A 23290-nucleotide genomic window follows, 5' to 3' on the forward strand; every position below is an offset into this window, starting at 1 on the left:
TGTTCTCCTATGTTCTTTTCATACAAACCAAACTATCCTCCAATAAATTAAAGCATGTGAAAATGTGGAACAGGTCTAACTGATACCTCAAACCAGTCAGGGATCAAATACTATTTTTTCTTTTAAAAAATCTAGTAAGTATAATTGATAATTAAAATCAGGTCAGGAGTTTGGCCAAAATGTAGGATACAATTTCTCTCTAAACTTTTGACCGAGATAGTGTAGTAACTTCATGCTTTTATGAACTGTTCCCCTTTGCTAAAATATATTATGGGATATAAAAACCAAAAAGGAATTACAGAATATAAAAACAAAAAGAAAAGAGAAAAATATTGCCAGAATCAAAAATAAAATAAACATTTTAAAGTAAGAGAAACAGAAAAGCACAATGCTGGGAGTGGGCCTAAAATGTTAACTTGCCAAGCCAGTCTGCAGTGGCAGCTTGGGGACCAGAGGGTGAAAGTAAAAGTGGGGACAGATTCTCCTGCCTCTACTAAGAGGACTCAGACTCACAGTTTGAAACTAGGGGCTGGAGCAGGGGCTCTCCCTATTAATAATGAAAGAAGGAAACAAAAAGCACAGACTACCGCCTAGGGCTATGGCTTTTAGGAAGCAGCAGGGAGGGCAAAAAACTAGCCTCAATGGAGACAGGAACTGAACCTAAAAAGACCATGGGTCAGTGACTAAGTCTGCAAAATCCCAAGTATCAGCTTGGAATCGGAGCTTCATATCTCAATTACTGGCCCTCATTCTAGACTGTACTGAGGGTGGGGAGTGGTGCACTCAGCAATTAGAACCAGGAAAGCAGAGGTAGAAATGGTGATGGAGGGGGATCCAAAAAGGAGAGGGAAAAAATTACAAAAATCACAGTGCTCAGAAAGAAAGCAGAAAACTCAATGATCAGAATACATGTTCATAAGCAAATGAAAGTAACTTATAAAACTACCGAAGAATCTAAAGAAAATCTATTTGTTATGTTCACATAAATAAAAGAGGAGATAAAATCCATTTAAAAAAAGAAATTATTTAACAAGCAAAGGTGCAAATCAAATAAACGGGAATGAACCAGAGCAATCTTCCTTACAAGGACTTCCACTGCCAGATAAAATGCAGTAAGTGGCAGCAGCCCAAAACTTCCACTGCAACAGCCAGGGAAAAAGTGGATAAATTACAAATTTTATATTTTTAAAGACATGAGAAAGCTGCTGAAGCAAGAGAACAAAATGAAGTAGAACTCCAGAGGATGGAAATTCATCCAAAATGAGCAAAACATGGCGTTATATTATGTTGTCGGTTTTTAAGGCTGAATAGTATTCCACACCATTTGCAGCAACATGGATGCTCCTGAAGAATGTCATTCTAAGTGAAGTAAGCCAGAAAGAGAAAGAAAAATATCATATGAGATCGCTCATATGTGGAATCTAAAACTAAACAAAACATAAATACAAAACAGAAACAGACTCATAGACATAGAATACAAACTTGTGGTTGCAAAGGGGGTGGGGGGTGGGAAGGGACAGACTGGGATTTCAAAATGTAGAATAGATAAACAGGATTATACTGTATGGCACAGGGAAATACACACAAGATCTTGTGGTAGCTCACAGAGAAAAAAATGTGACAGTGAATATATGTATATTCATGTATAACTGAAAAATTGTGCTCTACACTGGAATTTGACACAACATTGTAAAATAACTATAACTCAATTTAAAAATGTTTAAAAAAAAACGAGGGGAAAGGAAAAAAGCTCCCCAAAACGCCTGCTGATTTCTTCTCAGGGCCATTTGCTGTTTGGAGGCATACAGTAATTTTAGGTTCGGACTAAGAATCCGGCTTGGGCCACTCTAAGAGACTCTACCAGAGGAATAAAACCAACACAGCTTTTAGAGGTTAGTCATGTCTCTTTCAGCGAGCAGAGTGCAAATCTGAAACAAAGAAGCTAATTTTTCTTCAAGGTACATTTGCTAAATTCTGGGCTGTACTTAAAAAGTTGGGGAACTAGGAAGAATGTGTCTAAAAGCCAGCATGAAATCCCCTATAGTCCGTATGTTGGAGACAAAATTCTGCTAAAGAAGGTATTTGGTTTAAATACAAAACCCATCTTCTTCAAGACATTTATTAGAATTTGAAGGTATAAATATAAAGGGCAGGAAGTTAAAGGACTAATTATTTCTTGGGGAAGAAGTGAATTATCAACAGTCTTTATGGAGCTCTCAATCAAAAGCTTAGAAGGTCCACACCAAAATAACTGAAATAAAGTAGCAGTCTTACTAAGATGACAAAGAAGCCCCAGTTTGGCTGGATTCCTGGATACATTAGCCCCTCACCGTATCTGCCCAATGGTGAAAAAGGGAAACCTGCCCTGATGAAAGATAGTGCCTGGAACTCTACTGTCATTTAACACACTATCTGACATAACAATCAAAAATTATCAGACAGGAAAAGGGCAGAAATATGTGATCAATAATCTACAGGAAAGAGAGACAATAAATACAGACTCAAATAATCCAGATATTATTGTTAGCATAGGCTAAAATAACTATGATTAAAATGTTGAAGAAAACAGAGTAGACTGGAAAAAATGGGTAATACATATACACCTATATATAAGTGGATAAAAGATGAATTTCAACAAAAAATCCAGAATCTATAAAAACTAAGAATTAAAATTCCATTCTAGAACTAAAAAAAAAAAGTGTGTATCTGATGTTAGGAACTCTTTGGATATATTTAACACCATCCTGATTACAGCAGAAGATAGAATTAGCAAATTAAAAATAACAGACCACTAGAAAATATGAAGCATGAATAACTGAAGCATGTGAAAAGAAGGCTAGAACAAACAGAATTGCGTGGAAAATACACATGGGACACATTTAAAAGGTACAACATACATGCAATTGTGGTCCCCATGAAAAAGAATCAGCTTGAAGCAATAGCCAAAGAGATAATGGATAAGGCCTTTCCCAAAACTTATGAAAAACATCAATCCACAGATTTAAGAAACTCAATAAATCCCAAACAGAAAAACTACCAAGAAACCACACTTAAGCACAACAAAGTCAAACTGGGGGAAAAAAAGAGAGAGAGAGAGAAAAAAAAAAAAAAAAGAAAGAAATCTTAAAAAGAAGCAAAGAAAAAAGGCATTATCATCAAAGAACCAACAAGACTTCAGGAAATTTTTCAAAAGATGTCAAGATATATAAGACACATTAAAGATATCTTTAAAATGCTGAAGGAAACATACACACATTCACACAATCCTCTAAACCTCTAACCCGATACCAAGTGGAAATATCCTTTGAAAGTGAAAGTGATTAGAGAATAACAATTAATGAGTGAACTGAGGAAGGCTGCTTTGTGACAAGGTCAATAGACAAAAATCATTTGAATCCCTACACACCAACATTAAGAGATACATAAAATAGTATTTACAAACTATTATTTATAATAGCACCAAAAAGTCAAACACTTGAAAATAAATCTAATCAAAGATGTACTGGACCTGTGCACTGGAAACTATAAAGCATTTCTGAGGAAAATTGAAAAAAAAAAAAAACCCTAAATAAACAGAAGGATATACCATATTAATGGATTAGGGGATTTAATACTGCAAAGAGGTCAACTCCCACAAATTAATCTAAAGGATTAATGCAATCCTAATCAAAATCTCAGCCAGAGTATTTGTGCACTCAGTCTCTTATATGGCCTCTACCATACCCTCAGAAGAGAATGAGAATGAAAAAACAAATACTGTGTATTATTTTGAAAATAATTTTGACCACACTTGGAGAAATACTAAATCATCCATGCCCCACATGCCTAGATGTCCACTGTGTATTTCTTTCTTCTCAAACCTCCAATATTTCCTTTTCCCCCACCCTCACACCCAATGATTGACCTTGCTTCCTAGACAATAAAAAAGTATTTAAATAAATAAGTATAAATAACATTCAATAGATAAATGTTTGCATGCCCTCACATGCCCGCGCACACATACACACCTGTAAGCATATACAATTAGAAGAAAACTTCCACACACTCACTGGAACACTCCACCAACTCACCTGCATTTATATCTACATACTCTGCCTTCCCTCCTCTAACTATGGATAAACCATCTGTGCTCCTATCCCATCCATTCAAATAACAGATCCTATCCTGTCTTACCGTCTCAGTGACATAATTTCCAGCAGTTTACCCATTCTCCTTTCAATCACCAATCTCATCTCTTCTTTATCACCCTCAGATCCATATCCTTCTCTAGCTGTTATCCAACTTTGCTACTCCCCTTCTTCACAACAAAATGCCTCAAAAATTCTGCCCATATTTACTGCTATCTACTCCTCCCATTCACTCATGATCCTATTATAATCAAGCTTTATTTTCCACTCCACCTATACCCCAAGACCTCCATGTTACTAAAATCCAGTGCTCAATCCTCAACTCAGCAAATACCTGACATAGTTTATCACTTCCTCCTCTAGTGACGCTGTCTTTACTTTGTCATTTGGCTCCCTCCTCCTTTCACACTAGCTACTTTTTCTTCATATCTTCCCAACTTTTGAATTTTTAAGTACATTAAGGTTCAGATCTGGGATCTTCTCTCTTCTCTATTTACATTCATTCCTTACATAAGCTTATTAATGCTCAAATGCCATCTACATTCCATTGAAACCAAATTTATACACACAGACAGCACCTCATCTTTGAATCTAGCCGTAAATCTAACTGCTTACCTAACTTCAGATATCTCACATTGAGCATATTCAGAACTAAACTTCTGACCTCTAACCTCCATCTTTCTCCTCCGTTAGTCTTCTCCGTTTCACTAAAGGACAAATCCATTCTTATAATTTCTGAGACCAGGTATCTTGGAATCATCCATACTCTTCTAGTTTTCTCATACTCCACTGTCCAATGTGCTATCAGGTCAATCTTAAAAATAATCAGAATACAACCTCCACCACTTCACCTGAGTCCAAGCACACTGTCTCTCACACCTCCATTGCCGCACTGGTCTCTTACTGTTTCCTGGCTTCCACCTTTACCACCCCAGTTCTCAACACAGTAGGCTAGTATGATCCTTTAAAATATGAAGTCATATGACGTTACAACTTTGTTTAAAAGACTTAATGGCTTCCAATCTTCTCAAAGTAAAAATGAATGTCCTTACAACAGCCTCCAAGTCCATACATCATACGACAGCTAAGTATGCAACCTGGAATCACCCTTTACTACTTACTCCTAATAACATCCCACCAGGATACCCAAGAATGTTCTAAACAGCACTGTCTTATAAAGTGAAAAAATGGAGTACATCTTAAATGAGTATCCACACAACAATAAATGAATTGTAGTATAAAGAATGAAATTTTATACTGTGTAGATCCAATATGTAACAACATGGATAAACATTAAAAAAAAAGTTGCACAGAAAATGTTGCTGAATAGCGGGAGCAACACAATACCATTTACACTGAACAACAGTTTTCAAAATGTGGTCTGGGGATCCCTAGGAGTCTCCTATTCAGGGTCGTAATAAAACTAAGATGTTATTTGCCTTTTTCATTCTTGTTCTCTCTCAAGGATAAAGTGGAGTTTTCCAGAGGCCGCATGCAGAAAGAGATCAATGATAATCCAACTGTCTTTTATTAAGCCTAATATTAAAAAGATTTGCAAAACAATGTAAAACAATGCCACTCTTGAAGTGGTTCTTTTCTTTTTTGGTCTTGAACAATATATTCTTTAAGTAAAATGTTATTTATGCTAATATGTAATAGCCTTACTATTATTAAATATATTATATATTTAAACATTAGTTTAAATTTCAGATAAGCAAATACTGATAGATATAATTCACATAAACAAAAATTTTGGGGGGTTTTCAATAATTTTTAGGCGTATAAGAGGGACCTAGAATTAAAAAGTTTGAGAATTGCTGAAATGGAATAAAAAATGTACAAAACTAGAGCATGTAACAAGTATGTGTGCATACATAAACATCCCCCTGTAGTCAACTGCAGAGAAACTAGTCAAACTACAGAGACATAAAAAGTAACTCCCAGGAGGGAGTCAACTATGCCGTGTGAGTAGATAAGAATTAGAAAGAGATACTTGGGGGGCTTCAAATGTTGATTATTTTTTTCTTTAAAACAAAAACAGGAAACACGGATTTAGAACAAATATGGCAAAATGGGTAAGTTTGTGCATGTTTGTTAACTTTCCTGTATAACTGAAACACTTTGGGGCTAGGAGCAATCTATCATTTCCTTCACAAATTTATTTTCTACAATTTCTTCCCCTTTAGTGCCATTTTTTTTCCCTTTCAATTCCCGTGAAGTCCACAGTTTGCAAGCAGCATCTTGTTAAAGTAGCAATTTAACAAACATATTAACTGAGATTTAAGCTACAAAAGTTTCTTTCTCCTTTCTAAGCGAATATGAATTTTAAATGCCAATCTCTGAAAGACTGATAGGAATTCTACAGATGAAACTACGGTTTTATAGAAGAAAGGCAAAAGATGACCTCATATGACTCACATCACATCCCATAAATCTGACGCTATTAAAAAGATTTTCCACTTGATAAAAATTAATTTCAACATGAATATGATACTGATAAACTAATCAAAAATACTGGTTTAAAATGGATCCTTTTCATGTATAACTGTATCATCTGTATGTATAAATTACTCCACAGAAAAATATAGACTATTCAAAACAATATGGTTAGAGCAACACATTATCAATATGACAAAATTATAAATGTTTTAAATTAAAATATAGTTATACATTAATTCAGGAAATACTTACTGAGTCTCTACTACATTCTAAGCCTCAGAGATACAAAGGCACAAGACAGACAAGTACTCTGCTCACTCCAGAAACAAATGCACAAAATAATTCCCAATCACGACAGGCATGGAAAATTAAGAAATAAAGAAAACAAAGTGGGATGATGTGATTTAAGAAAAATGACTGGATGTGGAGACTTCTAAAGACTCAGTGGACAAGGGACGCTCTCTGCAGAGGTAACATTAAAGCTGGTACACCTAAGTGATACCAGAGCAAGCAGCCAAACAATAATCTGTTGGCCGCAATATGACTTATTTCAGAAAAAGCGTAAGGACCACATGAGCAATGAACAAGGGTGAAAATGGTACAAGCTGAAGTCAAAGGGTAGGCAAGGGCTAGACCAGGTAAAGCATAGATTTTACTCTGAAGGTAGTGAGAAACTATCTGCAGGTTTTAAGCAGAGAAGTAATAGGATCTGACACTCTTTACTGCTTTGTGAAGACAAGACAGACAATGATAGCAACCAGACCAGTTAGGACATCACTGCGGAAGTCCAGGCAAGGGATGATGGGAGTAGCAGCAACAGAGACGAAGAGTGGAGGTATTTTCTTTACCTTGGAGACAGAACAAAAGTAGCTGATGGACTGAGTGCAGAGGATGAGTGACACTGAGGAATCAATGAAGACTCCCAGATTTTTGATGAAAATTAATGATTTTCTAGTTGGAATATTATTTTGTTAGTTTTTGTATTGTTAGCTATTTCCTCAACAGTGGCATACCACAACCCACCCCACAGCCCAGTGGCTTAAAATAGCAATCATTTACATTTTCTCCTATGTCTGTGTGTTTGTTGTACTCTAGGCCTGTTGTCCAGCTTCGGGTTGAGTCTGGTTTACTCCATATCTCCCTCATCTTTTTTAGACCACCAGGCTAGCCAGAATATGTCCTTCTCATGGTGATGAGGCACAAGAGGACAAGCCCCATCACGCATGCACTTATTAAGCCTCTATTTGGGTCCTTTCTGCTAACAGCCATCCCACTGGCCAAAGCAGATCACATGGCTGAGCCAAAATCCAAGGGCAAAGATGCAGACTTCTCCCCTAGTAGAAGGACCCGCAATACCATATCCCAAAGACCAACCATGGAGAAAAGGAGAACAAAAGCAAGTAATTCAATCCACGTTACTTTCTATGTATTCAAATCATGAGTCATAATTGTAAAAGGTCACCAGCTTTAGGGAAGTTCCAAATCGTTTTTCCAAGATAACCACAAATAAGATATAATTGGTTCTCTTAATTAAGACTTATTTTTATTAAGTAATTATATGAAAATTTTCAAATTCTGTTTTATTGCCAAAGACTATATTTAGCTATTTCATGTGTATTGGAGTGAAAAATGACATTAAGAATATTTATGAGATTAAGATAACATGAAAGAGAAAAGTTAGTTTGAAATTTAAGATAATTATATATAGTATGGTCAAAGACTTCAGAAAAACAACTAGAGGGTAAAGATGGGCAGCCAAATGGAATATGCTTCCAAGATTTTTTAAGGGGATAAAAATAAGTATTTACTTATTTTACTTAATCAAATCAAATCATTTCACTGTATATAAACTTTTATTTCTGAAATTTCTAAAAGCAAAATTGCTGAAAACAAAGTGAAGAACTAAAAAAACAAACTTTAAAAAGTCAGCAATGTATACGGTCAATAGCCTTACTGTGTATATGAAGTTCTTATGAAACACTAAGAAAAATAAGAATATTCTTACTTATTCACCTCTCTTATCAACTTTAACACTGTCTCATAGGCTTAAAAATATTTCTTGAAACAATAAATGAGCTTAATGCATTCTGATGAAGTCTGGGAAAATGATACATGCTTTAGATGGAAGAAAACCAAATTATGAAAAGCTTTTTCAGTCAAGCAGAGAAATTTAAATTTGTTGTATAGATTATCACAGGATCAGAGAATGCTAAAGAAAGCACTGTTTTCCTATGGTTAATTGGCCAACTGTAAGCAAAATGAGTTACAATACAGAGAGGCTAGGATTAAGTAGAGTACCTAGGAGGTGATGCACAAAAATTCTAGATTAGGGTAAAAGAATTCAAGAAATATTCCAAGAAAATTATAAAATATCATAGGATAGAGAAGTATAATAGAAAATAGTAAAGAAAACTCCAGAATCTAGCCTGGGCAGTGCTGCTTAAACTTCAGTGTGCACAGAATTCACTTAGGGATCTTATTAAAAGACAGATTCAGTTCAGTAGATTTGAGATTCTACATTTCAAATAACCTCCCAGATGATGTCAATATTGTTGATCTTAAAATCATACTTTTAAGTAGAAAGGGTTTAGGAAATAAGAGTAATTATGGAACAACTTAGATAAAGAGAGTCAAGTTTTCCCAGAACCCCAGATAACAATCAAGCCTCATATTATATGCTTTCTTATCATCCTGTGTCCCTCCTTCTTACCACTTACCCAAGCTGCATTTTTACACTAATTTTTGTGATTATTTGTTCAATGTATTTCCCCCCACTTAACTCAATGTCCTGTTTGGCTCACCACTTTAGTCCTAATATCTGGACATCAGCACACATCCGGCACAAAGCAGGAGCTGAATATTTAAGAAATGAGTAAGTCAATGAATAGAAATGCTAATTTCTGTATGCTGGACTGAACAGAGGAAGGTAAGTGAGGGACATGCCGGTGAAAAGATATATGTTGATCACAGTGAAGAGAAAGGCTACTGATGCAGCTTTTATTGCTATCATATTAGACATGAGCATTGGTAGTCATGTAAGTAAATAAAATCACTGAAGGAGTACATACAGAGGGAGAAGATCTAAGAAAGCTTTGTTGGACAAACACCCAGAAAGAACCGAGAGGAGTGGCGACCAAAGAATACAGTCAGACAGGGGCTTCTGAAAGGACAAGTACACATAATGAAAAAAGTTCTAAAATCCATCACCTAAGGCTAAAGATAGACTGAGCAATGGATTCAGAAGCTATTATGCATAAACAGCTTTCTGTGACTACACAGACGCAGAAGTCAGACTTCAGGAAGTGAAGAGGAAGATGGAGTGACAGGGAAGAAGTGGCAGCACCTGTGTATACAAATTCAAGGTAATATGACAGTAATTTGGGGGGCACATACAATTATAGTGTTTCTTAACTCAGAGAGATAGAAAACATGTTCAAGTTTGAAAATGCCCACAGGAGCCAGGCTGGCATATGTCAACAGATAAAGTGGTCCTGGTATAGAATGACAGAGACCAGAGGAAACTGAGTCAAATTAGACTAAGAAGGCCCCATATAAAGACAGCAGCTGACTCGGCACCACCAGATTACTGCTTCAAAGGAATGAGAACGTAGTATCATCAAATTTTTCCATTTTTTCCAAGAAAACCCCCAAATATGGATAGGTGTGTGAAATTTCCTGTACTGGATAAAAAATATATTCAACCTGTAGAGTACCCAAAAAAAAAACTGAGTTATCAAGAAGTAAATAAAAGAATGGCCAAGCAGAATTAAGAATGTGGCTGATCTTAAACAGTGTGAATACAGAACAAAATGTTATGCCACTAGAGTAGAAGTGATTAAATGCTGAGGACTGGCTCGGCAAATGATAAAAGTACCAGGAACCAAAGGAAGCAACACTTAGACATGAAGTACGAAAGAGAGAGAGCCTATCTAGGGTAGAAAGGAAAGATTTTAGGAAGGGAAAGTGGGATGGTTTGAATGAATGGAAGTTCATATCAAAGTCAAAATAACATAGTTAAGAGTTGGAAAACAGACAATTCAGTGAAAAGTGACACTCTTACACTAAAAGAAATGTATAATTTTGACTATAAAAATTACACTGATTCATTTATTTTATTCAAAATGTGAACAGTAAAGACATGTTTGCAAGACCTTTTAATCTGACAATATTTAAGAATAGATAATGACAATTATCTTAAATAGTTTTAATGATACAAGACAAATAATGGGAATATTTTGCCTTGAAAATACTCCACAACTGAGGGTAAGTAGGAGGCACAAGTTTCAGTCCCATTCTGTTCTTTGCCCTTTTGTTGAGTCTGCCAAAAATACTTGGAGCCAGCTGAGACAGAAGTAGACATCTGGCCACTTAAAACTATCTGGACCAATGCCATATTTATGCATGCTAAAGAGCAGACAACAGGCGAATAAATTAATAATCACTATACAAGTCTGGCCTGCGTTTAAAACTGACCTAAACAATATAACATTTCAATTTCCTTTCTTACGCAAGAATTTCAGCTGTTCTTCTGTCGGATTCAAAGATATCCTAGATAGGTAAGTAGCACTATTCACTCATTCAAATGATAATCATTTTGCACTTACTATATGCAAAGTGCTGTTCAAAGCACTATAGTAAACATAAAGTATTAATCAGTCATAAATAATGTCATGAAGAAGAATATGCCTAATAGAGGAAACAACAGAACGTGTCTGCATAAATAATTACAAAAGAAGTTAAAAATCTAAAGAGCTACAAATAAAAAACTATGAAATGTTCAAGGAGGAGGAGCTAAAAAGATTAGAAAGAAAATTCCACCATTTAAGGATCCCTGTTCGACATTAGAAAAAAAGTCAGAATTCAGTCTTCCAGCTCCCAATACTTTTCTAAAAAGCCATTGTTCCCTCTCACCACTAACACAACTTTTCTGTTACATTCTCAAAGTTTAGAGTCATTCATACTTAATTCATCACAATTTTACTCCATTTACACTTAATTTGTGGTACCCCTGAAGATGTTCAATTAAGTCCTGTCAACATACACAAAACAAAATCTTTTTACTCTACCTGAAAAAACTGATATCACACATAGAAAACTCACATCTGGCCTTGCAGACTGTCAACCAGAAACAAAAGAGAATGATGTCCATCAGGAACATAGATTTGTATTCCCACTCCACATCCACCTAAATCTCCAAAAAGACCCTTGGGGGTTCAAGGACCATGACAGTCCAGTTCAGAAATAAGCTGCTGGTTGAATAAAACAACCATCTTCAGCTGTGCTTCTAAACCAGTCACAGGATCTAAAACCACTAGCCCCTCCCTCATTCCCTAACATAGATGCCTTGATCCTTCTGTCAAAAATAACTGGAATTTGTTTTACAATTATAAGGCTATTAGCAAACTCTAACTCTAGAAAAGACAATTCAACACAAAACACAAAATTTTGCAATAAAAGCCTGAAGCGGGAGGCAGAAAGAAAAAAATCAGCCTTTGGTTCTCAAAATAAGTAAAAATATAATTGTCATCAACTTATTTCCACCAACAGAAATGGAAAAAATATATATTCATATACATATATGTGTGTATATATACATTTATATATGTAATATACATTTTTATATATTATATGTAATATATATTTTTATATATATAGAATATATGTATATATTCTAAACGTAGTAACAATAGCTTTGCACTTTAACCAGTTAAGAAAGAAAAAGGGAAAAGAACAAAAATTAGAAATTAATGTGACTTCATTCATAATTCCCTATAGCAGGTGATATAATTAATTGCATTAGCAGTAAAATGTTCATATGTTGCTTGAACACTATAACAAGTATTCACCCGAAGTGTTACTTCTCTTTACAGAAATGAGATAAATATTAGTGTGATAACTTAAAGCTCCATGAAGACAGGGTATTTTGTCTGTTCTAGTCACTGATTTATCTACAGCTGAATTCTAACCTAACACACAGTCAGTTCTCAATAAATATCTCCAGCTGAACTATGCTTAAACACAAAAGGCTCTCAATAAACATTTGCTGTAGGAATGAATGAATGAATGAACATCAAAACATTTCTTGACAACTAAATCTCAGAATCAACAGAGTATACTCTACCACATCAGAAGGGAGAGAAAGTACAATATTTAACTAGATTAACATGAAGTTCCTTTCAGTCTTTTTTAATTACCATGAAGAAAATATGATTTCAAAAAACTGGTAATTAAGTTACCACTTAGCTATATGACTTCATGTAAGAAGTTAGCTTGTGGTACTACATATTGTATATAGTATCATTAAGGGTAAAAAAAATAAGGATAAAAATTCGGAAGTATAACTGAAAAAATTAGATAAAAAGCATTAACTACTGAATCACTCTGAAATTTCTCCAACTTTGTAGATCTTTGAAGAACTAAGATTTTTCTTTATCAATTTTCTATTTCTGTCCAATTGTTTCACACATGAATATATGAAGCCATCAATATTATCAAGTGTTAGATGTTAAGAAAGTAAAGATAGACAAACTGGTTTGGGAGGATTTTTTTGGCCAAAAATGAAAAAAAAAAAAAACTTCTCTTTGTTTATATTTCATCTCCCATCATGTTATAATTAACTACTTTCATTTCTGTCTCCCTCAAAATGTTGTTAACGCCTTGAAAATAATTTTTTTGCTCCATTGTCTACTTGTTCAATTACACCCATCCCAACCTAAATAAAATATAATCCTATAAAAATTCTCTAAAGTCCTTCTCTAACAAGTCAACCAATCACTAACAGAACCTTCAATAAAATCCTATTTGTTCAAAAGCAGGGGCCTTGATCATCTAATGCCATAGACTATGTAAAAATATTTCTTTTTAACTTTCATGTTCTCATGTCTGCATTTGACAGTCTTAAAGGAAATGTATCTCTGTGAAGTATCAGAAACAGTTGTTCCAGTACCAAAGTTACCTAATTTACTTAATGATTCATTCTCCAGGAAAAAAGGAAGTGACCTAGGTTTTTGAAAGATCCAGTAGAAGATTAAGTTAAGGGCACCAAAATGGTCAACTAGAAAGACTAGGTTTTCCCTACCCAAGTACAGACTGGGAATACAAAATGATTAGCTCCTTCTGTCAATCAGAAAATCAGTACTGGTGTGATTTTACACACAGCTCTATTTGCTTCTTATTTCCCTTCAATTAGTAACTAAAATTCACACAGGAAAAAGAAACATGTAAAAACCATCTGAGTAGAAGGATCTTTTTCAAGAAAATCTCTGATACTATAGAGTAAGATTTGCTCAAAATCAGAATATATCAAAAATAAGGTTAGCAGACTTGATTGTAAATATTGAAAGGTATTAGAAATTTACACACTAATTCCAATCAAATTAATTGCATAATTACATAATTTAGTTAGACTAAGTTCAACTTAGACTAAACTCTCTGAAACATTTTCTAAGGTGTCAATAAATTCATAGTTTATGAAACTACTTATAAGAAATGAAAATTCAACTCTCCACCTAGTGATAGTATCCCCAGAAAAAGTAGTAAGTCAAGAGGAAAAGAGTTATATACAGAGACCTAAGTCTCTTAAAAGGAAAGTTTCCTATTAAAGACTACATTATTGATTTCATATACAGTGATTCCATATTGAACACTGTCCATCAAACCTGGCATCTCATATTTGTGACAGAGGCATCACCTAACAGATTTCCTCATTAATTTAAGAGTGATATAACAGTTTTAACTCTAATTTTGATGGCTAACATCAGAAGATAACAGATTTGCCCTGATTTTTATTGGACGGCACTTACACATTAAAAAGTCTGCAAGAAATATAACACCTCTCAAATTAAGTTTCTTCAGTGCTTCACATTCTGTTATTAAACAAGTAAAAGACATATTTTCAATCCATATCCCTGTAATACAAGGCTTAAATTTTATTTCCTTCAACATTCAAAGTAAACAGGTGTATTCACAACCACAGATTTTACCCAAATATACAGCAGTACTAAAAAAAAAAAAAAAAAAAAAACCTTTAATTTTTGCATAGAAACTGAAACACTGACATTCTTACTGTTACCTTTTAAATGCTTCAGCTGGGTTTCTCTCACATTCCCCGGGCTGTAGGAGGCTTTGAACTGCTGGATCCCTTAGCTTGTCCTCATATCCTTGGAGTAGTCCACTGCGGCAAATCTGGGCAACCAGACCTCTAACAAACCCTCCGACACACAAAGTATCAGAGTCCTGGGCCTTGCAGAAATGAAAGGCCAAAGCCTGGCGATGCAGACCTCTCTGCAAGCTTGTAGGTGAACTTGGCCACAAGAGCTCAGTGCATAGGGCTGTCTTGCCACTGCCAGGCCCTCCTACCAATAACACACCCCAGGCAGCTCCTTTTCCAGAGACAACACTAGCATTATTCCCAGAATTCATGACAAGGGGTGGTGTGTTGACAGCACTGTTGCAGCAGTTAGTTTTCTCCTGGAGGCAATGCTGAAGCTTGTGGAAAACCCACTCCCTACAGTAAAACTGCTTCCCCTGCAGTAAACTCGTTTGAGCCATTTTGCAGACTTTCTCTTCCCAAGGATTAGTCATAATAGGTTTCTTATCTTCAACATGTGCTAGAATCTGGATACGTCAACACAGGTGTTTACATCCATTAGGACATAACTTGCATATTAAGTTTACTTTGAATGACAGAATAACCAGTTACAGTAAAATTCAACCACAGAGTCCATCTGCCAACAGAATATGCACGACTTTATTTGGCTCTTTATTCTTGATAATCAGCACAGAATATATTAGTTATATTAGCTGTTGAACTGGTGGAAAACTGCCTGGTTCCGAACCTTGGCAACACTTTTCCTATATCTTGATGGGTCGCATAACTCCATGGTTACATCTGGAGTTTATGTGACTGTGGATGTTTCAAGTATGCAGATGAGACAATACATCTGGAAAACTAGAGAGAAAGCCCAATCTTTCAACTCGTACAAAATGCTTCTCCAGATTCCATGTGTTAACTCTGTATCTGAAAATTAGATGCAGAAAACGTGTCCATTATAGTAAATGCTATCAAAGAGATGACATTTATACAGTAGATTGTTAGTGCTGTACTTCCTGTTGAAGGATAGTCACTCAGAGCAGTAGACCCACCAGCTTTAGGCATATGGGCAACTGGCAAGGAGGGAACTATTTCAGATTATGGTCTCTTATGTGGCAAAAATGGCCAACCACTGTTAAAACCTTCTTATTTCAAAGCATTCATAAAATGCATTTTTCAAAATAGATTCTTAATGAATCTGTTCACAGGTTTCTCTAAGATGTCCAGGTAATCAACTATTTCCCCAAGCAACTAAAATAAACAAAAATAGCTTAGTGCAAAATATCACGTTAAAAGCCTTCTTATCAAAGAATACAATTTACCAGTTAAAGCTATCTCAAAAATCCATATATTTCATCTCTGGCACTTTCAAAAAGTTGGACAACTACCCGAAAATCTTAGTTACATTTTCCTTCCTGTATTTCTCTTCCTCTGTAGTTAGGCATCCCAAACAGCTACATTTTAATCAAGTTACCCAAGGTTTTTGAAACCTCACTGTAGAAACGAGAAAAAAAGACTTTATGCACACGCAGCAACATCCTTAACCCTAGCCAAAAAGGTCTTTCCGACTAGCTTGGTGGAAGAGCACCAGTTAGGGAGGCTCTATTAATCTGCACAGACCAGCCAGGACTGTTTACTCAACTGGCCACGCTTCTTTGTTGATAGTTTGCAAAATCTAGGGGGTGATAATCAGGGTTGTGGCTGCATGGGAATGGGTTAAAAAGAAAAAAAGGGGACGAGGGGGATGAGCTTACATGAATGATACATTCAAACACAAGTACAACGTGAATCTTTCCTTCCTCTGCGCCAAAGATGAAGGTTTCGGATGGGGGTGAGGAATGAAATCTACTACTATGGCCAGAGAAAAGGCTGCCGGGGAGAATTCCTTCCAGGCAGGAAAGGGATGAGGAGCAGAGGGCTGCAGGGCTGGTGGGTGTTTGCCTACAGTTCCGGCCTCCAGTTTCAGCTGATAGACAAAAGGAACTCCGGGATTCCCAGCGACGGGAACCACCTTCGGTTTCAGCAGCCCCAAGGAGCCACAGGGGGGCCACCTCGGAGAGGCCACGGACCGAGGTGCAGCCTCCACACTGAGATCTTCCCTTCCAGAAGGCTGGGAACGCCTCGACAGCCCGCCCCGCCCGAGGCTGGGGTGTGTCTTTTGAAGGGGGAGGGGGTGCCCGACGTCCTTGCCAATCCTTGATGAGGGGTCGACTCGGGTGGGTGTCCAGCTCCGCGCCCCCACCCCGAGCGCCGCTCCCGCCCCCACCTGGACCACGGCGGAACGACCGGAGAAGTCGGGTCTGGGGCCCGAGGCTGGAAGGGTGGGTGGGTCAGGTCGGAGCCCCAGACACAGCCCCCGAGATTCCGACCTGAGGGTGGGGCCTCGCTTCCACCGCCGCCGCCCCTCGGTTACCTCGGCCCCGGCCGCCGCCGCCGCCGCTGCGGGCTCTCAGTCTCAGACACTTGCTTCGCTGAGAAGCCGCCGCCGCCGCCGCCGCCAGCGCTCCCGAACTCCAACTGCAGCCGCCTCCTCCGCCCGGCCCAGAGCACGCTCCCAGTTCCAGATCCTCCTCTTGGCCCCCGGCAACTGCCAGGTCCAGCTGCCCCAGCAGCCTCGGCAGTGCTCCTCCCAACCCCCACTGGCCAACCGCCGCCGCCGCCGCCGCCGTCAGGGCAGTGACTGTCTCAGGCAGCCCTGGACACGGCCGGCTCCGCCCCGCCCCGCGGCCCCGCCCTCCCGGTCCAAGCCCCGCCCCCGCCCGGCTGCTCGGCCTTTCTTCGGCCGCCGGCTCCGCCCCTCCTCCCCTCCCCCACCGCGCCGTCCCGTCGCCGCCCGTGCCTGGGCGTGTGCGGCCGCCTGGGACCCGCTGCTTGCGCTGCGGGGAGACCTTTCTAGGGGCGGAGAAGGGGGCGGGGGCTGCGTTCTCACGTCCCCGAGCTCACGCGAGTCGCTGCCCCCACCCACCCCGTCACCACTCGGCCCCGAGCCTTTCTTTGTCTTCCAGGCCGGAGGGACTCGCTGGCTTTTGGGGCGTTATCCGCTGCTAGGAGGGACAGTTGAGCTGGGAGAGTTGCCCCTTGCCACTCCCTTAACCCTCTTGCTCCAGAAGGCCACTCCTCAGTCATCCGGGTCCCCTTTCAGTCTGTGAAATTCCGGTGATGCTTTTACTTTCTCAGCCTGGGACTAAGAAGCAAGTAAGGACCGGGAAGAATGTTGTAAAACTAAAAATAGTAGGGGTCTGGGGTGATATTCCCACCTGCCTCATGAAAAGGATTTGGCTTCCGCCAGATAGAGGTTGAAAGCAATTAAGCTTGGATCTCAGACCCCTGCCCTTTTGGACCGTTTGATGACCCGCAGAGGTCACTATTGGGGTGGAGGTCAGGATGCAGAATGAGATGAACTGCCCTAGAGGGCCTGACGGCGGGGCAGTTTCTTTTGAACTAGACGAGCGAGTTGTTTGCATTCACGTGGACTTGGGTTATTTAGATTCCAAAACGCTGCTGGGAAAGTACTGTCAACTGTTGGAGTAGAAATGTGTCTTTATTATTTTATTATTTATGCTAAGACCACGAGCTCCTCTCCATTCTCTGTTAATTTAAATGTGTTTATTTCTTAAATGTTAAGCCAGTGTCCTGTTTTTAGGGATTTCGAAGTGTAGGTATCACCCTTAACTAGAAAAATGTATTGTGCTTGTGCTTACTCTTCCGTTCTGTTTGCTCCAAGCCTATCCGTGGCATTTGAGGTTTGTTGATCTTAATATTTAACTTTAATGCGTTTGCTGAGAGTTCTGAGGTTCTTTTCCAAAACACAAGCAAAACAGGAAAAGTATAAATTCCCCAGAAATGGAGTGATGAAAATTGATTTTTAAAAAGCTACACTTTTGATACACGTTGGCTTAAGCAATTTTCATTACCACTTAGCTTGTTTGCCATACATTATAGTCGTTGGAAAAGTTGACTCCTTCGGTATCATGGTTGTAAAATTACATGTCTAGAGAAAATTTTAAGTAAGAAATAGGTACATCGTGTTATCATTTCCATTAAACTATTTGCTAATACAATAATTTAAGTAATTTCTGCCCAATAGGGAGAGGAGCTACAGAAACTTTTGGTTTATTGAGCCTATTTTTTTTATGACTAACCACCATGGAATGCTGTTTTAAATAACTTCAGGAATAAGTAACCTGTAATTAATGTTCAGAAATTTAGACTTTCTTTTTTACTTTAAAGTTTATTTCACATTTCATTTTTATGGCTTTCAGCTTTCCCTAAAAGAAAAACTGTTGAAAAGCAGGGACTGTGCCCTACACACCCTCGTAGGTATGTAGTAAGATTCCCTGCCTGTGAAACATGTCTGTTCTTTCATGTCACAATCACTTACTTAGAAACTTCCTATACATATGGTATTATGTTGAGCATAGTGGCAGGTTATAAAGACGAATGGGCACAATTTCTTCAAATTGGAGAGGCTGTTGCAGGGCAAGGGAAACCTGGGACTGCTCTAGCCATTCTTTCAAGTATCCATTTATCTCACCAATTTTTTATATGAAGCAATGGTGGTTTTTAAGCTCTTTCCAGCTCTTCTTGACTGAATTGCTGTGTCTCTCACCAAAAAGTCTGAAATCTCCACTGTTAAAAAATATATATTACATATGGCTTAGTGGGCTTATTTTTTTTACCAAACCAGGACATATTTGAGAACTGAGACAATAAAAACAATTAAATTTGTATAATTCTTAGATGTGCTTATTTATTGACTGAAAACTTGGTTCGATTATATTTGGTAGAGATATTAAATAGTTCTATTTAAACATTATTTTTAAAAAATAACAATAACACATATATTAAAACATAAATATATCTTTATTTACTGAATTTTGCAAAACATCTTTTTATCAATTAACTGAATGTTAAAAATGGCATAAGCAGAGTACTTACTCTTGGTACATTTTCACGTACTTTAATCAATTTCTTAGCATATTTTCTCCACCAACAATACTGATATTTTTCTAAAGAATGCATGTGCTTAAATATGATTTTCCTTATTTTTAATTCGTTCATAAAATTGCCTGAAATCTTCATCATGGTTGCATAAACTTGAAAAGATTGGCACCTTCAACTATGCTTATCTATAGACCATAATATTTTTAATTGAAAATTTTTTTCTGTAAGTCCTATGGAACCTAGTAAATTCAAAGCAAACTCTAATAAAGAATATAATAAATATATTTTTCTAAAATATATTCTAATTTCTTTATATTGAAATGTACAAAATTTTCAGCTCAAATCTTTTTACAGGTGTATCCTTTAAAACTCAGAGTAACATCTTTCAACAAACATTTTTACAAGACAAGGCTCCTCATATAAATTTCTTTTATGTTGATGGTTTCAATTAAATTTAGTGCTGCAAAATTATAGGTCTTCTGATTTTTTAATCTATTTGAAAACAAAATATAATTTTATCCAATTAAAAGCAACAGCTCCATCAAAAGATTCTCCCCACAAATTGAGATATTCCAAAGCCAAATTATAAATTTGAAAACTGGATCTTTTATAATATGTGTGCTCTCATCATGTAACACATTTAGTTCCTTCTTTGATTGGTAGAGATGAATTTCAGTATCTTCCTATTTGCAACCTTTGTTTTCAGTAATTACAATACTTTAAAAAGCTGCAGAAGATGAATACTATGATTTTAGAGTTTCAGTGATTTTAAATAAAATGTTCTGAAAATTTAGAGGCTTCATTTTAATTATCTAGATTAACTAATGTAGGTCACTCAGGTTTATTTACAAAGTGATTTTTTTAATTGAAATAGAGTTGATTTATAATATTATATTAGTTCTAGGTATACAGAATTCACTATTTTTATAGATTATATTTCCTTTAAAGTTATTATAGAACAATGGCTATATTTCCCTGTGCTGTACAATACATCCTTGTGACTTATCTATTTTATACATAGTAGTTTGTAACAAAGTAATTCTTTAAGTAGTTATCACTGGAAGTTTTTCAGATTATGTCACAAAATTAAAGAACTCTGTTTATTATACAAAAGCATTCAGCCTATTTGATATATGCTCTGTTAACAGGGTGACTCAGCCTCTGTTTCACATATTTCAGATAGACCTTACATTTAATTTTCAGCATTTACCACTGATTCTCTGAAGTGGCAGCCTGGTGAGTTCACGCATGTCAAAGGCAGCAGCAGCAGTCCAGGGCGCAACCTGACTGGTACACCAAGTACCTGGAAGGATCAGCAAGCTTGAAGTTCCACTGTCTACTACCAAGACCGGGAGTTGGCTATATCTAGCCTCTCATAGCAAGCTGAGTTTTGTTTTCTTAGCTACTGTCCTGCACTCTATCCTTGAAAGGGAGGGGTTAGTTAGTTTGCATCCGGAAAGAGTCCAGAAAAGAGTTAATGCTGGCCATCTTTCAGATTTCCCCACAAATTTAAAGAACTCTGTTCATTACTAATGCATTTCACACACTTTGAAACATGACCATGGCAGAAGCTGGAAATAAATATGAAGGTCTACCAAACCCGTTCCAGATTATTTGAATACTACTATTAATAACAGAGCTTTGTTTAACAAACATGCACAAGTCATGTTAGTTGCATTCGCTGGGCTTGATGTGGTCATCAACTGTAGAAAGTCTTTGATTGACATGGGAAGCATCATGATAGGAACATCCAGCTGTGGCTGCCCTCTTAAAAGACCCTTTTTAAAAGAATGCTTATGTAAGCCTTACATTTTAAAAGTACTGTGGCCAGCTGTGTTTGTTCCTGTTCTTGAAGACAAGCCCTAAAAATAGGTTTTGCTTATAAAATGTGTAAGGTATAGGCCTTTCCTTCAAAAAATTAAACAAACTCCAAAATAAGATTTATTTTGCAGAATTCCCAGCCAAGGGGAATACAGACTCACTAGCTGTGGTTATTGAGTAGCTGGTTATAATGCCCCACCTTATTCTACAGGCTCTTAGAGCCAAAAGTCTCAAAATTACATCGACAGTACACATGATAGTATGAATCTGAAATTCATATCCTTGTCTGCCTCTCAAATACAGCAAGGAATTTAAAGAAGCCAAGTGGGAGTCTCTGAAATATGTCCCTCCAATGGATTCTCATAATTGCATTTTCCTATCTTTTCTTCTGTAAGCCCATGCCCAGCCACAGTGTCATCATTATCCTTTTATTGAATCTCTCATCCTGATAAAGGTCATTAATGAAATATTCTCTGAACCTCATTTTAACTATCTGAGAACAGTTGAAGCTGAATTAGCAATGTTACATTTCTGACTCTTATGTTATATGGTCATATGTAAAAATAGCAATAATTACATATAATTATAGTGATTTGAAACTAATGCTAAACATCATTTATCAAAGCAGACTTTCCCAGCTGTATTATGTCCACTATGCATTCTTTGACCAGATTTCTTAATCAGTCTGTTGATTTGCAGCACATAGTTATTAACTTGATAGATTCCCAGGTAAGTGAGTATTTTATTTATTGTCTTCAGTGTCTCTGCTCTTCTGGAATCTTACCTTATTTTTTCTTTTACCTTATTTTTTCTGTTACCTGCTAGGTCATCCTTCCTTGGTATTAGCACCCTCTGGGAGGTAGGTTGTATTCATTTGGTAGATAAATATTATATACTAGAAAGCATAAAAATAAACTGAACGAAGTGTCTTTGGGAGTAACTCATCTTAGAAGACCTTTTCCTAAGGTCACAGAGGCTCCTGGGACTCCCACGCTTCCCAGCCCACACGTGTGACCAGGGAACTCGCTCACGTTGCTCTGTGGGGGCGGTGAAGGCAGAGACAATCATGCCACATAGCAGCACCGAGAGACCTATGGCAGGGCATTTAGCTTCTCAGAAAGCTTGTTTTGTTTTTTCTCCATCAGGCTAGATGTCAAGTGACCTTCCTGAGGAAATTGATATTTTCCTTACTCCTCAGTTTTATCTAGGTTCTTATCAGCACTCTTCAGTTAGCCTAAAATGTGATCCTTCCTTTAGATCATTCTTTATATTTCTATTTAATTTTGATTAAGCCCCCCTCTGTTAAAAATTCTTCTGACAGGAAAATGTAAAATCCCAAGTCTGGAAGTGAGTTGGTTGAGGTGCCCCATATGCAAAGGCTTCTAACTATGGAACATGGTGAGCACCTGATCAGAGATCATTGCTGTGCTAGAAATGTCCTGAAAATACCATCCAAAATTATTTTCTGAAAGGTACCCACACTCCTGAAAAAGGAAGCAAGGTTTTTGTGCCTTTCTTCCAACTATTATTGCTACCTGTCCAAGCTAGGTGGGACAGAGATGCCCCCAAGGAACCCTACCTACTGAAGTTTACACCCTTAAGCAGTTGCCTCACACCATTCCTGGCCTGGGCTTCACATTAACCAGTGGTTCTTGCATCAATCAATGGAACGTGGCAGAAGTGATGTTATAGTCACTCCACGGCTAGATTTGAAGAGGACTAGCGGCTTCTCTCAAGCCTGGGAACGCTCATCTTTGGGAATCACTCCTAAAGAAGTCTGGCTACCCTGCTGAAGGAGACCACGTGGAGAGGCCTTGAGGTCATATGGAGATGCAGAGGTGCAGAGAGGCCCAGCCAGCCCAGCATC

At 37.5% G+C, this 23290-nt stretch overlaps 1 protein-coding gene and 1 long non-coding RNA gene across 3 annotated transcripts in view; one reads left to right on the forward strand and one right to left on the reverse strand.

Annotated features, from left to right (window-relative positions):
* The window catches only part of ANKRD50 (ankyrin repeat domain 50), a 39247-nt gene extending 21905 nt beyond the window's left edge, over positions 1-17342 (reverse strand). The window contains exons 1-2 of one of the 2 annotated variants that reach the window (XM_032463057.1): positions 17072-17342; positions 14638-15585 (exon numbers count right to left, since the gene is read on the reverse strand). In XM_032463057.1, coding sequence (XP_032318948.1) covers positions 14638-15149 — 512 coding nt within the window. In that variant the 5' untranslated portion in view covers positions 15150-15585; positions 17072-17342. The remainder of the gene's footprint in view (positions 1-14637; positions 15586-17071) is intronic. The other variant, XM_032463065.1, reaches the window with a different exon arrangement.
* Positions 17343-17656: 314 nt separating this feature from the next.
* Positions 17657-21452, forward strand: LOC116667189. Its single transcript, XR_004323993.1, has 3 exons — positions 17657-17853; positions 18921-18978; positions 20806-21452. It is a non-coding gene; the product is annotated as an uncharacterized LOC116667189 (long non-coding RNA).
* The last annotated feature ends 1838 nt before the right edge of the window (positions 21453-23290 follow it).

This window comes from Camelus ferus, chromosome 2 (genome assembly GCF_009834535.1).
Source record: "Camelus ferus isolate YT-003-E chromosome 2, BCGSAC_Cfer_1.0, whole genome shotgun sequence".
Taxonomy (NCBI): Eukaryota; Metazoa; Chordata; class Mammalia; order Artiodactyla; family Camelidae; genus Camelus; species Camelus ferus.